Raw genomic sequence first — 14,356 nt, forward strand, 5'->3', positions numbered from 1 at the left:
AGGAGATTGGACTTGTCTGTATGTGCTGGGGAGGTGGGGAGAGATATGTGTGTGTGTTTATGACCAAAGATAACTGTACCATTGCAGCTGAGGGTTCCATCATCTCTTCCAAAGTCCCACTGTAACTCCTACCCCCAAGCTCTCCGCCCACCTCAAACCTCCCGCCTCCACCTTCCCCACCTGTAAAAGATGACCTCATCTCCCATGTTACTAAGAAAATTCGTCTCCACTCTGCCCTTCTTTGCTCAGGCCCCTCTCCTCCAGGCTCCCATTATGAAAAGAACATTCAAAGGCCCCTCTCAATGTAACCTCAGCCCCAACTTTGCAACCTCGGCTCCACTGGCCACCAGCTTGAACCCCATATACTAGTCAATAAGACTATTCACCGTGCACTCTCTGTACTTTATGCTTTCCACCGCTTGCATCTTTGGCACATCTCATTAATCAGTAATCCCCTCCTCCAACCTCCACCTCCTCCAACCCCACCCATCTTTTTTTTTTTTTTTGCGGTATGTGGGCCTCTCACTGTTGTGGCCTCTCCCATTGCGGAACACAGGCTCCGGACGCGCAGGCCCAGCGGCCATGGCTCACGGGCCTTAGCCGCTCCGCGGCATGTGGGATCCTCCCGGAGCGGGGCACGAACCCGTATCCCCTGCATCGGCAGGCGGACTCTCAACCACTGCGCCACCAGGGAAGCCCCCAACCCCACCCATCTTTGAGATCCTGGGTCAGATGCCACCTGCTTCAGAAAGCTTCTATCCACCCAAATATAGTATCTATCTATCTATCTCCCTCTCTCCATCTCTCTCTCAGTCTCTCTCTCCCTCTCTCTCCATCTCTCTCTCTCTCTCTCTCTGTCTCTCTCTCTGCCTCTCTGCCCCTCTCTCTCTCTCTCCATCTCTCTCTCTGCCTCTCTCTCTCTCTCTCTCTCTCTCGCAGGCACTTACATGGCCAGGTATTACAGTGATGAGTGTACCTCTTGATGACCCCAGACCACAGGGGCCAGAATCAGGTCTTACCCATTATGGCTGCAGCCACAGCTTCCAGCTCTGTGCCTCTCTCACTAAATTCAAGCTGCTTAGACAACAAAGAGAAAGAAGAAATGGAAAAAGGAAGGAAAACGTGTTGAACCATAGAACTGCATGCTCTTAGAGTCTGCAGGGGCCCTTAGAGGACTTCTACTCCAAACGAGGAAGCCGTAAGGATAGGCTGGTGGTCAGTGTGAAGAGCCCTGCCAGGTCCTCCAACACACAGCCGAGAGCTCCTTGGGACCAGGATGGTCAACAGTCTCGTACCTTAGGCTTGTGTCTGCCCCATTCAGGGTCAGAGGTGTCAGCCCAGGCTCCCTCCACAGCATGGACCATGCCCAGGAGTACAAATCATCTGAATCTCAGCCAGCTGCTGGGGCTCCCCTCTGGAAGGAAGGACCGTGTCTTCAACACCCCTCCCTGACTCTCGAGCTCAGGCGCCATCTGCTGGTCGAGATCAGCACTGCACCTGGACCCACAGCCCTAAGGGCAGTCAGGAGACCAAGGTTGAGACCATCTCCAACCCACTCCAGATCCAAGTCACTTTGGAAGCAGCAGAAATGACCCCACATCCTAGAGTTCTGACTTCTGACTGATTCCCAGGACCTGTCCTTCGGGACTTAAGCCTAACATTCAAAAGAAAAAGAAAAAAGTAAGTTTCTTTGTAGTAATAATAGTAGAAACTTCCAAGGCACAGATACACGGACACATAGAAAAGTGATTTACAGAGGATTTCTGCCAAACAGAAGCTCTGTTAATAAGAGATAAAGCACTGGCCAGAAGACCAGGAGATCTGACGTCTTGTCCCATCCCTCACATGCCACTCCCTTAGCTACCCGGTCCCCCAGACTCCCTACCCAGGCCAAGCCCTATGCCAGGATGGTACCCCTTCACTTGCCCTCACCTCTGCACTGACAGCACTGGCTGCCGTCCCGGGATTTGGACTGATCCAGAACCAAGTGCAAATCATGGGATCCAGAAGAGCCGCCACCTAACCCTCATCCCCCATGCTGGGGACACCCCTCAGGGCCAGCCCTATCTGCCTGGGACAGGGATCGGTCTGAGGATATTAGTGACCCGCCCCCCAAGGCCTCTGCTGATGGGAGGGGCCCCTAAGAGCATAGAGGGAACCAGTCAGTGCAAGCTGGGACGCACCGGCCTCGAGCTCCTCTGGCCACCTCTCCTCACTCTTCAGTCTGAGACCCAGGGGCAGCTATGCAGTCTCTAAGCTCGAGGTAACCTCAGAGCCCACACAAGGACTCACACCTAGAAAGAAGACGGTGATGCATGGCAGACTCGGCTTCCTTTCACCACACTCCTGGAACCAGGGACGGAACGGAGGGCCCCAGGGCAGGCGTGGAGCCCAGGATCAGTGGGGCTGGCTGAAACATCTTCCTGGGGGGAGGGCTGCTCCCCGAGAAGTGTCACAGGACACTTCACTGGAGGAGGAGGGAAGTGCAGAGTGAGTGACTTTCCCCGCCCTCACAGCCCCACTACCCTGCTTCCCACCTGTCTCCTTTCCCCTCCCTCCACCCACAGGCTGAGAAAGTGTGTCACCGGGAACAAAAGGGGTGAGGGAAGACTTTGACTGTGCACCTGTAGTGCCGGGTAAGAAACCAGAGGTCTCTGAGCTTCCCAGCTGTAAGGGACGCCCCCTCTGAGCCATGACCTTGACATTAGCCTCCTTTTCTCAGAGGACTCGAGTCAAGCTGTGGGTCAGAAGCCACAGGCCACCACGCTCAGGAGGACTTGGCCGGGGGGCTTAGAGAAGAGACCCTGAAGATGCAGGCAGCATCCTCTAACCCCAGACATGCCAGCTGGGCGGGCACACCATGACTGCTGACACCCCCAGCTTCCCATCTCGCTCCACCCTGGCTCGGAGGAAGCCACTGCCCTGCTCTTGCCTCCCCCTCCAGCTCTCCAGAGACAAGTCGGCCTCCAAGGGTTAATCTGCTGCCTTCCCTCCCTTGCCTCCACCCCCCACTAAGCTGCCACATGCTAGCAATGATGCACTTCACACTGTTATTATTTATTTAGTTTTATATTTAGTTTTAGTGATTTATTTAGTTTTAATTTGGGGGTGCACCTCATGCTGTAGGAAGCAGGGGGCCAACGGTCTTGGCAAGAAGCAAGTGCGCACACGGCTGTGCCAGGCCAATCCCGTCCCCTCTGCTGCGGCCCCTGCATCCTAACCCCGCTCTTCCCAGCCTGTGGTCTGCTCCTGACACCAGCCCTAAATCTTCACTCAATCTTCCCCCTGTCCCGTTGGAGATGTTCCTCCTCAGTAGGAAGGGAATCCACAGAGGCTTCTATGCTCACCTCCTGCGTGACCCAGGCCCCCCAGAGTCAGTTAGAGGCCAGCCCAGGCCAGGCTATCACTGAGGAGTGGTTCACGTTTGGCTGGCTGCCGGGCACAAGATACCAGCTCTACAGAAAGGCGACAGCCAGGGCCAGCTCCACGCAGACCAGAGAACATGGAACATGGTCTTTATGAATCTCTGCCCCTACTCTCCACCTAGTCCGCAGTAGCCTAAGGAAACTGTCACTTACCAGCCATTGGTTCATTAAACAAACACTGGTGCCCACGATATACCACATCCTATCCTGGAACTGCAGATGGGATTAAAAGGACCATCATGGTCTTCATCCCCAGACTTTACAACTTACTGTGAAACCAACTAGACACAACTAACCAAACTACAAGAGGCACAAGCAGAAGGAGCAAAGGTGTGCAGAGGGTCAGAGAAGATTTCACAGGAGAGCTGGGATTTGGCCAGGACACACAGCACCTTGCACAGTGCCCAGCATTTGGTAGACAGATGGACGAATGGCCTAGAAACACAGGGAATCACTTGACAGGGAGAGAATGGGGTAAAGAGATTCCAGGCAGACAGAGACCATGGCAGCTTCAAAGTGGATGGGGTAGACCTTGAAAGTCCTGCCAAAGATTTGATTTGGGGAAACTGGGAGGCACCAAAGGTGATAAAATAATCTCAGGAAAGGCATCAGCTGATCTAGGCTTGACTTTAAGATTATTTTGCTCAGAAAGGTTCTAGACCCAAAGGGTTCTCTCTCTAGGAGGAGAATTTCAAATATAATAATAGGTGAAGGAAGAAAATAAGTTTTTTTTTTTATTAGCGTTCTCTGGGGTACCATGAAATTATAGCACATAATTTGTAAGGCTGGGCCTGATCGGCCAGTCGGCACCCTGCAGACGGCTGCTCCAATCCCTCCCCATCCCCAGAATCGAGATGAGCGGAACAGGTCAGCAAGGATCCACACCACTGTGGCGATCTGGGTTCCACACATCCTGCAGGTCACTGGCATGAGTCCAGAGGAGTGTGACCAGGGCTGTGTATTGAAGGGCCCTCAGCCCCTTTCTCTTTTGCTCCATGGGGTGGATGAAGATCAGGAAAGTTTGAGGAGGCAGGCCTAGCCCTTAGGAGGAAGCATGTTCAACAATTAGAGATGAGTGATAATAGAACGGACCACCTTAGGCAGCAGGTAAGAGAATAAGCTTCCTATCACTGGAGGTAATCAAGCAGTGGCCCACAGACGTTCTGGGAAAGTCATAGCACTGAATGATTAGGACAGCTCACTGATAGAGCAGTGCACTGGAATCACTTACTAACAGTCCCCTTGGACGCGCTACCTGATCACTCTAAGTCTCCATCCCTCATCTGCAAAATGGGGTTAATGATGGCACCTACCTCATAGGTTTGCCCTGAGGACTAAGTGAGATAACATGTGGGAAACAGCGCAGGTGTGAGTGCGCAGTAAACCCTCAATAATTGATAGGTTTTTTTTTTTTTTTTTTTTTTTGCGGTACGCGGGCCTCTCACTGCTATGGACTCTCCCGTTGCGGAGCACAGGCTCCGGACGTGCAGGCTCAGTGGCCATGGCTTACGGACGCAGCCGCTCTGGGGCATGTGGGATCCTCCCGGACCGGGGCACGAACCCGTGTCCCCTGCATCGGCAGGCGGACTCTCAACCACTGCGCCACCAGGGAAGCCTGATAGGTATTATTAAATTCAACCATATGAATCATATTAAGTTACAGGTCAAAAACAATCAAATATCAACGATTTCGTATGGCCCAACTAATATTTTATACTGAGGGCCACTCAGGTTCCTTCTAACCTCTCTGCTTTCACACTGAAGTCTCTGCGAAGCGTAGTTCCACGCCACTGGTGGAGCCCCAGGGCCTGGGGCCAAGCAGCGAGAACTCTGCGGGGGCCTTTTCGGAAGCCCATCCCCCCTGGCAGAGGTGGGTACCTCTTTGCCCAGGTCCTCTCGGATGACCTGGCGGACCTCCTGCATGCTGCTCTGTGGGGCCTGGCTGTGTAGCACCTTCAGCGTGCTGGTGTACTCCTCCGGCAGCAGGTAGTCCAGAGCCCCCAGGTGCTGGCCCACCTTGATGAACGTGCCCCGGTTGGCACAGCAGAGCTCGCAAAGGCGCCTGGCAGAGCGAAGGTGCACCTGCAGGAAGACAGGCGGGGCCAGAGATGTGAATGCTCACTGTCTGCTGCATGCTCTTCTCTTCTCCTGCCCCCTCTGCTTAGAAACCCTGATTCACCACCACCACCACCCCAGTGTACATACACGCGCGCACACACACACACACACACACACACACACACACACACACACACACACACCATCATTCACCTTCAGTCTCCCGGTACCCAGAGCAGTCAATTCCAGTCTCGAACTGGAACCAGCCTTCTGACATGGCCCGATGCTTCTGATCGCCTTTCCTTCAAAACTTACCTGGTCCAAGTCCCACTCCCTCAGAAACTAGCGTTTGTCCAAGGCTTTCAACCAATTCTAATCTACACTTATGATTCATTCAAGGATACACTGAGTTCACGCATTTGCCACCCACCCCTCAGTCATACTAATAATACCATCTGTTTGTCTGGAGGTCTACAATTTTTAAACATGGCCATATTCATTATTTTTTTAATCCTTACAACAATTTAGGGAGGCAAGTGCTGGTATCTTTAAGGATAAGAAACTCAGACGTTTTGCTTATCAAGAAATAGCTAACTACTGTCAAAGGAAGGTCTAGAAAACGCTTCAAACCTACAGCGCTTTAACGTAGCCAACTTTAGCAGGGTCTCCTGTCAACTGAAGGAGAACTTTACAGGGAGCATCAGGCACACGGGGTAGGCAGCAGGGCAGGCTGTGCAGGACAAGCCGGCCTTGACTTGCAGCCTGATGCCCACCTGTCCTTCCAGAGTGGGAGGTGGCCTCCATCTGCCCCCAGGCTACATATCCCCAGTCATCACCCCAGCTCAGCTGAGGGCCTTGGCATTTTGAGGGTCCTGCCTTCTTGGAGCTACAGTTCCTGAAGCAGGATGAAGCCATGGGCACACACAAAAGACAAGGGAGCCCAGTGCCCTGTGGGAACCTGGTACCCTCGTCCACCCATAAGTCAACCGGGAGAGTGAATATCTAGGATGGACTTACGCTCTCTCAAGTGGTATGAAGGATGCTGACACAATTAAGTGTGTATCGGAGGCAATAAACCACATGGAGAGATAAATAACCATTGGCAACAAAGACGGAAGAAACGTTCAAAGATCCTGCATAATTAGTTGCTGAGTGAACCATACAGAAAACCGTTACCTTAGGAATTAAGAAGAGGACACTGCAGCCCTGAACACCCTGGTCCCAGCAGCCAGGGAGCCATCTATCCACTCCCTCTAGAGCAGAGGGATGCCCCACACTCCAGGCACTCACAAGCTGTCCTTAGGCCCTCAAGGGCTCTGCTGGACACCTCTGCATCCCACCCCAACCCACTACTGCGGAAGCCTATGTCCACATGACTCTATGCCCCTGAACAGAGTGCGGGCGCCTGGTCCAAACTAGGCCAAGAAGAGTCTTTTTTCCCTGACAGGAGGGTGCAGAGAGAAGGGAATTGACTCTAAGAATTAAGGCGGGGCGGGTGTGGGGAGAGAACACATTTCCCTAGATGAGTAAAAGGCCCATGGGGGCAGCAGTGGGGGTGGACTGGGAATTGAGCTGGCCGGTGTCAGATGGTAGAAGGTCACTACTGTCCAAGGCCACACTCATGTTCTGAGGAAGTGAGAAAGAAGGCAAACGTGGTCAAATATGGAACTGGGCGTTTCCCCACCCTCCATGAGTCCAGGCTGTTATGAACAAATGACTCTTTACAGCTCAAATAATCAACGCCAATTCCCACCCTGCCGAATAAGAGGCAGCCAGCAAGTCATCCACGATCCATGTGTCCTAAGGTACAGTGTGACCGGAAGCCAGGTCCCACCAGAGGCTACCGGTGAGGCTGCCCTGGCACCCAGCAAGTCATCCACGATCCATGTGTCCTAAGGTACAGTGTGACCGGAAGCCAGGTCCCACCAGAGGCTCCCGGTGAGGCTGCCCTGGCACCCAGCTGCCCACTCCCCCAAGGAGGCATGCTCAGCCCTCACGCCAAAGCCACCGCAGGGTCAAGGCAGAGGACTGGAAGGCGGAGTGAGGACACACCCCATGGTCTCTGCCCCTCCCAGGAAAGACATCAACCACTGTGTATTCACTGGGGGCTGAGTTCCACGCCCTCCACCGCGTGGGGAGATGTGACAGAGCCACTCACACACAGAGAATGACACGTGGCAGTAGGATCACACTGAGGACCACGGAGCTCACAGATGGGAGAAACAAGAGGGTTGGCATTAGAAAGGCTTGGCTCCTGGGGAGAAGCGGGGTGCGTGCAGCTCAGGAACACAGGGCCTCTCAGCTGCAAATCCACGCCTCTTTGCCGTGCGCTGTGATACTGGTGCTAGACCCTGTGTCATTTCTCCTTTGTCAGATGGGTCGCTATTAGGCTTTGTCAACAGGGGGCTCTGGGGAACACTGCAAGGCCACAGCGCAAGGAGGCTCCCTTACTGTCTCCGTGCACTGTTTTCAGCTCATCAGCCAGTGGGTAGTGGCTTGGGGGTGACCACTTTGGTGGCCCTCAAGGACCAGCCCACCCTCTGTAAATTTCTCCACTACCTGATGGGCCCCTCCTGTGGACCAACTCAGGCCCTATATCTTCCAGCAAGTGTTCTGACCACCCAGCAGGCGGCTCCTACACACTAGCTCCAGGTCGCGCCCTCCTACAAATTTCTCTGCCACCTGGCAGGCTGTTCCCATGGACCATGCCCGCCATAACGTCTCATCACCAGGGCAGCCCAGCATCCCAGCCTTGCAGGTGGGAGGCCCCCAGCTGAGTCTTTAGCTCTGTTCTTGTTCACCACCCCCTCAGCCCTAGAGGGAGCAGGTGCTTTACGCATTTACTACTTCTGCACCTTTAGGATCTTCTTCTACTCCTTTTAGGAGTTAACTACCTTTTCCTAGTGAACGAGTCTTTATATTTAAATTACAGGTATGACTAGTCCCTGGCTGATACATAGGATTAGCCCCTGAAATTGAACCTGAAAAGATTAGAATAAAAAACGAGGGCCTTTCAGATCGAGAGAACAACATGCGTGTGTGTGTGTGTGTGTGTGTGTGTGTGTGTGTGTGTGTGTGAGATACTGAAGACCTGCTCCACCATTTTCTTTAGACTGGATTCACATCTGCATTTATCTCTGCTGCTGGCCGCCCTCAGAAAGCATTAGCCTCACCCTAACAAGCCCTCCTACCAAGGAGCAGAGCCAGGGCTCTGCTGCCCCTCACCTGTGGCCTGAGCCAGTCCTGGGTAGGGCGTCTCTTGGCACAAAGTGATGGTCACCTTCAGGACACTGTCTGGGCAATGCAGAGAGCCCTCTCTGGTCACACAAGCCCAGGAAGGCTGGTCTACTGCTGACTCACTGGTTACTGGGCACATCAGCCATTGGGGACAGAGACCATGTGTTGTGTCCCCTGTAGACTCTGTGTCCCCCAGGGCAAGCCATGCATGAGCTAGAAATGTACACTGATGACAACCTTGGGTCATACACTCAGAAAACCATCATCCAGGAAGCTGAATCAGCATCTACTGCAAATGGCACCCACATTTCAACAAAAGAAGCCCCAAAGTCACCTTCAACCAGCTTCTAATTAAATACACACACACACACACACACACACACACACACAGAGTCACATGGGGGTGAGGGACATTGCCACTAACCAAAAAGTGTAAATGTTCTTTTAAAGCCAAAAGACACACATGCTGAATAACAGAGCAGGCACTCTGGTCTCCAGCGTCCCTTTCTAGCTCCAGCTCCTACAGCTCCACCATCCTTTGGGATCAGAAGGCAGGTGCCACTCAGAACTTCAAGAAATTACTCGATTAGTGCAAACTCCCTCTTTCAGCATTCACCTCCTGCTTGCTGGTACCTGGGATGGAGGACTGCCCTTCCCCCAGCTCACTGAGCATCCTTGCTTCTGGGATCTGTAAGTAATAATAAATCTTGTAACTCTACTTCCTCTGTGCGGGTGTATTTAAACTGTACCTTCAATCAAAACAACCCACTGCGTTTCACTTCCCCAGTGGAAGCTTGGATGCTGAGGGAGCTACCAGCCAACCCCATGTAGGAGGCTTGCGCTCCTCATTCATCAGGTCATAAACTACATATTCTTAATTCAATACACCAGCTCTTGCTTCTCAACACATGTTACTGCCCTAACACTCCCCACCCATTTGCTCACTGGACCCGAGTCCTGCCCTTACCCAGCACCTGGTTTCACTGCCGCGTGTCCTCACTGCAGAGTCCCCACACTCCCCCTTCTGTTCCTGCCAAAACACAGCAGGAACGGCTGGCAGTGTCTCTCTGCCCCTCCTCCAACTTTGTTTTCACTCCCAGCTCAATAACTTGCCTTATGATTATCTCATTACCAATAACCTTGTTGTAATGAGTTTTAATCTGCCTCATATTAATTAAAAGCATTGTCATCAGCCAGCTTGGGTTGGGGTTGGGGGGGCGGGCAGTGAATAGCTAATAAGATCAACTCAGTACTGATTAATTATTGATTGGGAGGGATGGAGCAAAGGCCCAAGGAGAGCAATCCTTTACTCGTGTCTAAATCCCGAAGAGTAGGGATCTCGAGCCCCAAACTTGGCAGAAAGGCACCAAAGCCAGACCGAATCAAAGAGCCTTCCCATCAGAATTGAGCAGTGTCTCCAATGGGATTTCGGGGTGTGACTGTGAGACAGAGACGAAACAGACAGACGCATACACATACCCCACACATCACAGGAAGAAAGAGACAGTGAAAGACAAGGTCACAGACAGACCCCAAAACAGACAAGCCCCTTGACGGATTCTTCTAATCAAAGATTCAAGACCCAAAGGAAATGTACTAACATGTAAACAGTGTTACCTCTGGGCAGTGAGATTAAAAGAATACTTTTCTTTATAGGTTTTTCTGTATTTTTCATATTTCTTAAAACTAATATGTATTATATCAATAATAGAGGAGAATTTTAAAAAATAATCCCTTCTTCAACATCTTCTGGAAATAGATAAGTCCAGCTGACAAGATTCTCCCATGCAGACTGGACCAGCTCGGTGCAGAATCCAGCATCTCTTCCCCGATTTTCCAGGGTGCTATGATCCATGTGTGTGTTTTTCATCATGAAAATGGAACTGCAGGGCTTCCCTGGTGGCGCAGTGGTTGACAGTCTGCCTGCCAATGCAGGGGACACGGGTTCATGCCCCGGTCCGGGAAGATCCCACATGCCGCGGAGCGGCTGGGCCCGTGAGCCATGGCCGCTGAGCCTGCATGTCCGGAGCCTGTGCTCCGCAATGGGAGAGGCCACAGCAGTGAGAGGCCCGCGTACCGCAAAAAAAAAAAAAAAAAAAAAAAAAAAAAAAATGGAACTGCAACTCCTCCATCCCCAAGGAATCAGGCCAGGACGGTCTCCAAGGTTGCTTTTCTGGATGTCACCCTTTGCTTTAAGCTCTCATTTAAGCAAAAAAGTAAAACTAACTCATCATGTCTTGGGGGAAAAAAAACAAGTTGCAGTTTATAAAAGTTTTGAAGGAGCCTGACCACAAATTTAATCCCACTCCTTGGGAGGGTGCTCTGTCTCTCCTCTGACTACCTGTCAGGTAGATCCTGGTTAAGAGCACAGGGCCAGCATCAGATTGCCACAGTCTATATCCCAACTTCACCACTCAGAATTTGGTGATCTTGGGCAAGTTATGTAACCTCTGCTTACTTCTGACTGCTTATCTATAAAAGAAAGACAATAATAGTACCTACCTCATAGGGCTGCTGTGAAGATTAAATGAGGTGAGGCAACGCATGCACTCCACTTAGCCAGAACTGGCATTTCTGTACTTGCTGTAAGGGTACCTAGAATTTGTTTTAAGGTATGGTAAGACACACAGACATGGAAATGACTATCATAAAGAAAGAAGTTTTTACTCACAATTCCTTACAAGTAGGAGAGTTGGCATGCCACACAGAGCCACACTGGAAAGCACCAGGGTTGGCCAGGAGAGAGAGGGCGTGAGGGAAAATGTGGGCAAAGCTTTTATTGTGGATTCGATGGGAAAGAATGGGTGAGACTTAGGAGTGGCTAGTTTTAAGTATTTCATTTGGCTTTGGGGCGTAGGGGATGTTCCTAGTTGTTTGGTACCTGGTCCTGGGGTGAATAAGGCAGGTGGATAGTGACCCAGAGTGTAACAGCTCAGTAACAGAGGTGGTTGGCAGGTATGGGCTCCAGATTGGTTGGTTTGCCTATGAAAGGCATGCTCACAGGTGAGTTGCTTACTATCTCTTGGAACTAGTTAATTTTGAGAGCAGCAGTACCCCCAGTTTCAAAGCATCAGAATATAAAAAACATGATCAATACTCTAGCTATACTCCCTTGGGGAATCTCACCAGAATCATGGTGGTAAATACCGTCTACACACTGATGATACACAAATGCATATCCCCTACCCAGACCTCTCCCCTGACTCCAGACTCACATATCCAACTTCTTCTCTGACATCACCCAATGTCCAATGAGCTTCTCGAACTCAGCGTGACTTTCCCACCACTTCTACCACCACCAAACCTACTCCTCCCTCAGTCTTCCCCATCTTAGGAAATTGCAACTCTAAACTTGGAGTTGTCGAAGCCATAAATATTGATGTCACCCTTAACATGTCTTCCCAAATGGGGACCAAAATTACCTTCCCATGTGAAATAACAAAAAAGTGGACAAGATTTACCAAAAAAAGAAAAAAAAAGTTTTCTAAGGCATTGGGCATCAGGAAAGGAAGGAGAGTGGTTCCTGAGAGATGGGAAACAAACAAGGTGAACACTATGGTTGCCCCAATTTACAGCATTGAGGGTTTCCAGGCCACAGTGCAGGGAAGGGGAACCCAGGCAGTGAACAGGAGATTCTCTGAACTGAAGAGACAGAGCTGAGAGGCCAGAAAGACCAAAGTAGCTAGAGTTTGCAGGACAGAGTACTGGAGAGTAGACAGATGTACAAAGAAAGAACTCTGAAGATCTGCTGAGGGTCCATCTCACATATTCAGCTAAGTACTAGTCAGCACATGCACACAAGAAAACTACCTGAGCCAGAGAAATAACAACCACAATAGACTAGGGTTAACAGTACCCAGTGTTCATATAAGGTCTATTTCCACCAGCCATACCGGAAAATCTCGTAATTCTTGAGACTTTTGTTATAATACCCAGAAGTGGTTTGACTCAGTTAAGGGGAATATCCCAAACTAAACACTGTTCCATTCCCAACTAATAAATATTAAAAGAAAGACTTGAAAAAAAATCACTGTTTTCAGGGCTTCCCTGGTGGCGCAGTGGTTGAGAGTCCACCTGCCGATGCAGGGGACACGGGTTCGTGCCCTGGTCCGGGAGGATCCCACATGCTGCCGAGCAGCTGGGCCCGTGAGCCATGGCTGCTGAGCCTGCGCATCCGGAGCCTCTGCTCCGCAATGGAGAGGCCGCAGCAGTGAGAGGCCCGCGTACCACAAAAAAAAAAAAAAAAAAAAAAAAAAAAAATCACTGTTTCCAAGTAACTTAACTGTGTCCCAGAACAAAGCTCAAGAATATTTCTAAGAATACAAATATATCTAGTACCCAAAAAGATAAAACTGCAATGTCTGGCACCTAATAAAAAATTTACCAGGCATGCAAATAAACGGAAAAATACAACACATAATGAGAAAAAAAAATCAATCAATCAAACCAACCCAAAACTGAAACCTATATTAGTAAAGGAGGACAGCGGTTATAACTGCATTTCATATGTTCAAAAAGTTAAGCAGCAACATGGGCAATATAAAAAAAGAGAACAAGATCCAAATGAAACTTCTAGAGGTGAACACTAATGTTTGATATGAAAAATACACTGGATGGGGCTTCCCTGGTGGCGCTGTGGTTGAGAGTCCGCCTGCCGATGCAGGGGACACGGGTTCGTGCCCTGGTCCGGGAAGATCCCACATGCCGCGGAGCGGCTGGGCCTGTGAGCCATGGCCACTGGGCCTGCGCGTCCGGAGCCTGTGCTCTGCAACGGGAGAGGCCACAACAGTGAGAGGCCCATGTACCGCCAAAAAAAAAAAAAAAAAAAAAAAACACTGGATGGGAAAAATGGCAGATTAGACATTGTAGAAGAAAGGATTAGTGAACCTCAAGACCTACCAATAGAAACTATTCAAAATGAAACACACAGAGGAAAAAAAATTTTTTTTAATGAAAAGAGCATCAGCGATCTGTGGGACAAATTCAAGCAGACTTGTAAACATGTAGTTGGAATCCCCAAAGGAGATGGAATGGGAGATGTGGAGAAAAAATATTTAAAGAAATAATAACTGAATTTTTTTCAAATTTGATTTTCAAAATCTATAAACCAACAGGTCCAAGAATCTCAACAAGCCCCAAGCATTAAAAACATGAAGAACACTACATAATGAAGTTGTTCAAAATCAGTGATAAAGAGAAAATCCTGAAAGTATCCAGAGAAAAAAGACACATTATGGAGAAAGGAACAAAGATAAGAATGACAGCAGATCTCTACTGGCAACAATACAAGCAGAAGTTAGTGGAGCAACATCTCTAAAAGCACTGAAAGAAAACCCAGAATTCTATACCCAGCAAGAACATCTTTCAACACTAAAGGTAAAAAAAAAAAAAAAAAAAAAAAAGCTCTTTCAGACATATGAAAGCTGATCGAATTCATCTCCCTACACTATAAGAAATGTTAAAGGACATCTTTCAGGAAGAAGGAAAATGATATTGGAGAGAAACATGGATCTACATAAAGGAAAAAGAGACCAGAAATAGAAACTTCAGGAAAACATATAAGAATTTTTTTTATATTCTATATCTCTTTAAAAGATAAGTGACTGCTTAAACAAAAATAATAACAATGTAATGTG

At 49.8% G+C, this 14,356-nt stretch overlaps 1 protein-coding gene across 5 annotated transcripts in view; it reads right to left on the reverse strand.

Moving 5' to 3' along the window:
* ADCK1 (aarF domain containing kinase 1) overlaps nucleotides 1-14,356 on the reverse strand; it is a 111,268-nt gene that overhangs the window by 63,475 nt on the left and 33,437 nt on the right. For 4 of the 5 annotated variants that reach the window (XM_067729118.1, XM_067729119.1, XM_067729125.1 and 1 more), the window contains exon 4: nucleotides 5,304-5,507. The exons of the other annotated variant lie outside the window; for it this stretch is intronic. In XM_067729118.1, coding sequence (XP_067585219.1) covers nucleotides 5,304-5,507 — 204 coding nt within the window. The remainder of the gene's footprint in view (nucleotides 1-5,303; nucleotides 5,508-14,356) is intronic. 5 annotated transcript variants of the gene reach the window in all.

The sequence above is a fragment of the Pseudorca crassidens genome, chromosome 1, assembly GCF_039906515.1.
Source record: "Pseudorca crassidens isolate mPseCra1 chromosome 1, mPseCra1.hap1, whole genome shotgun sequence".
In the NCBI taxonomy this organism is placed as follows: domain Eukaryota; kingdom Metazoa; phylum Chordata; class Mammalia; order Artiodactyla; family Delphinidae; genus Pseudorca; species Pseudorca crassidens.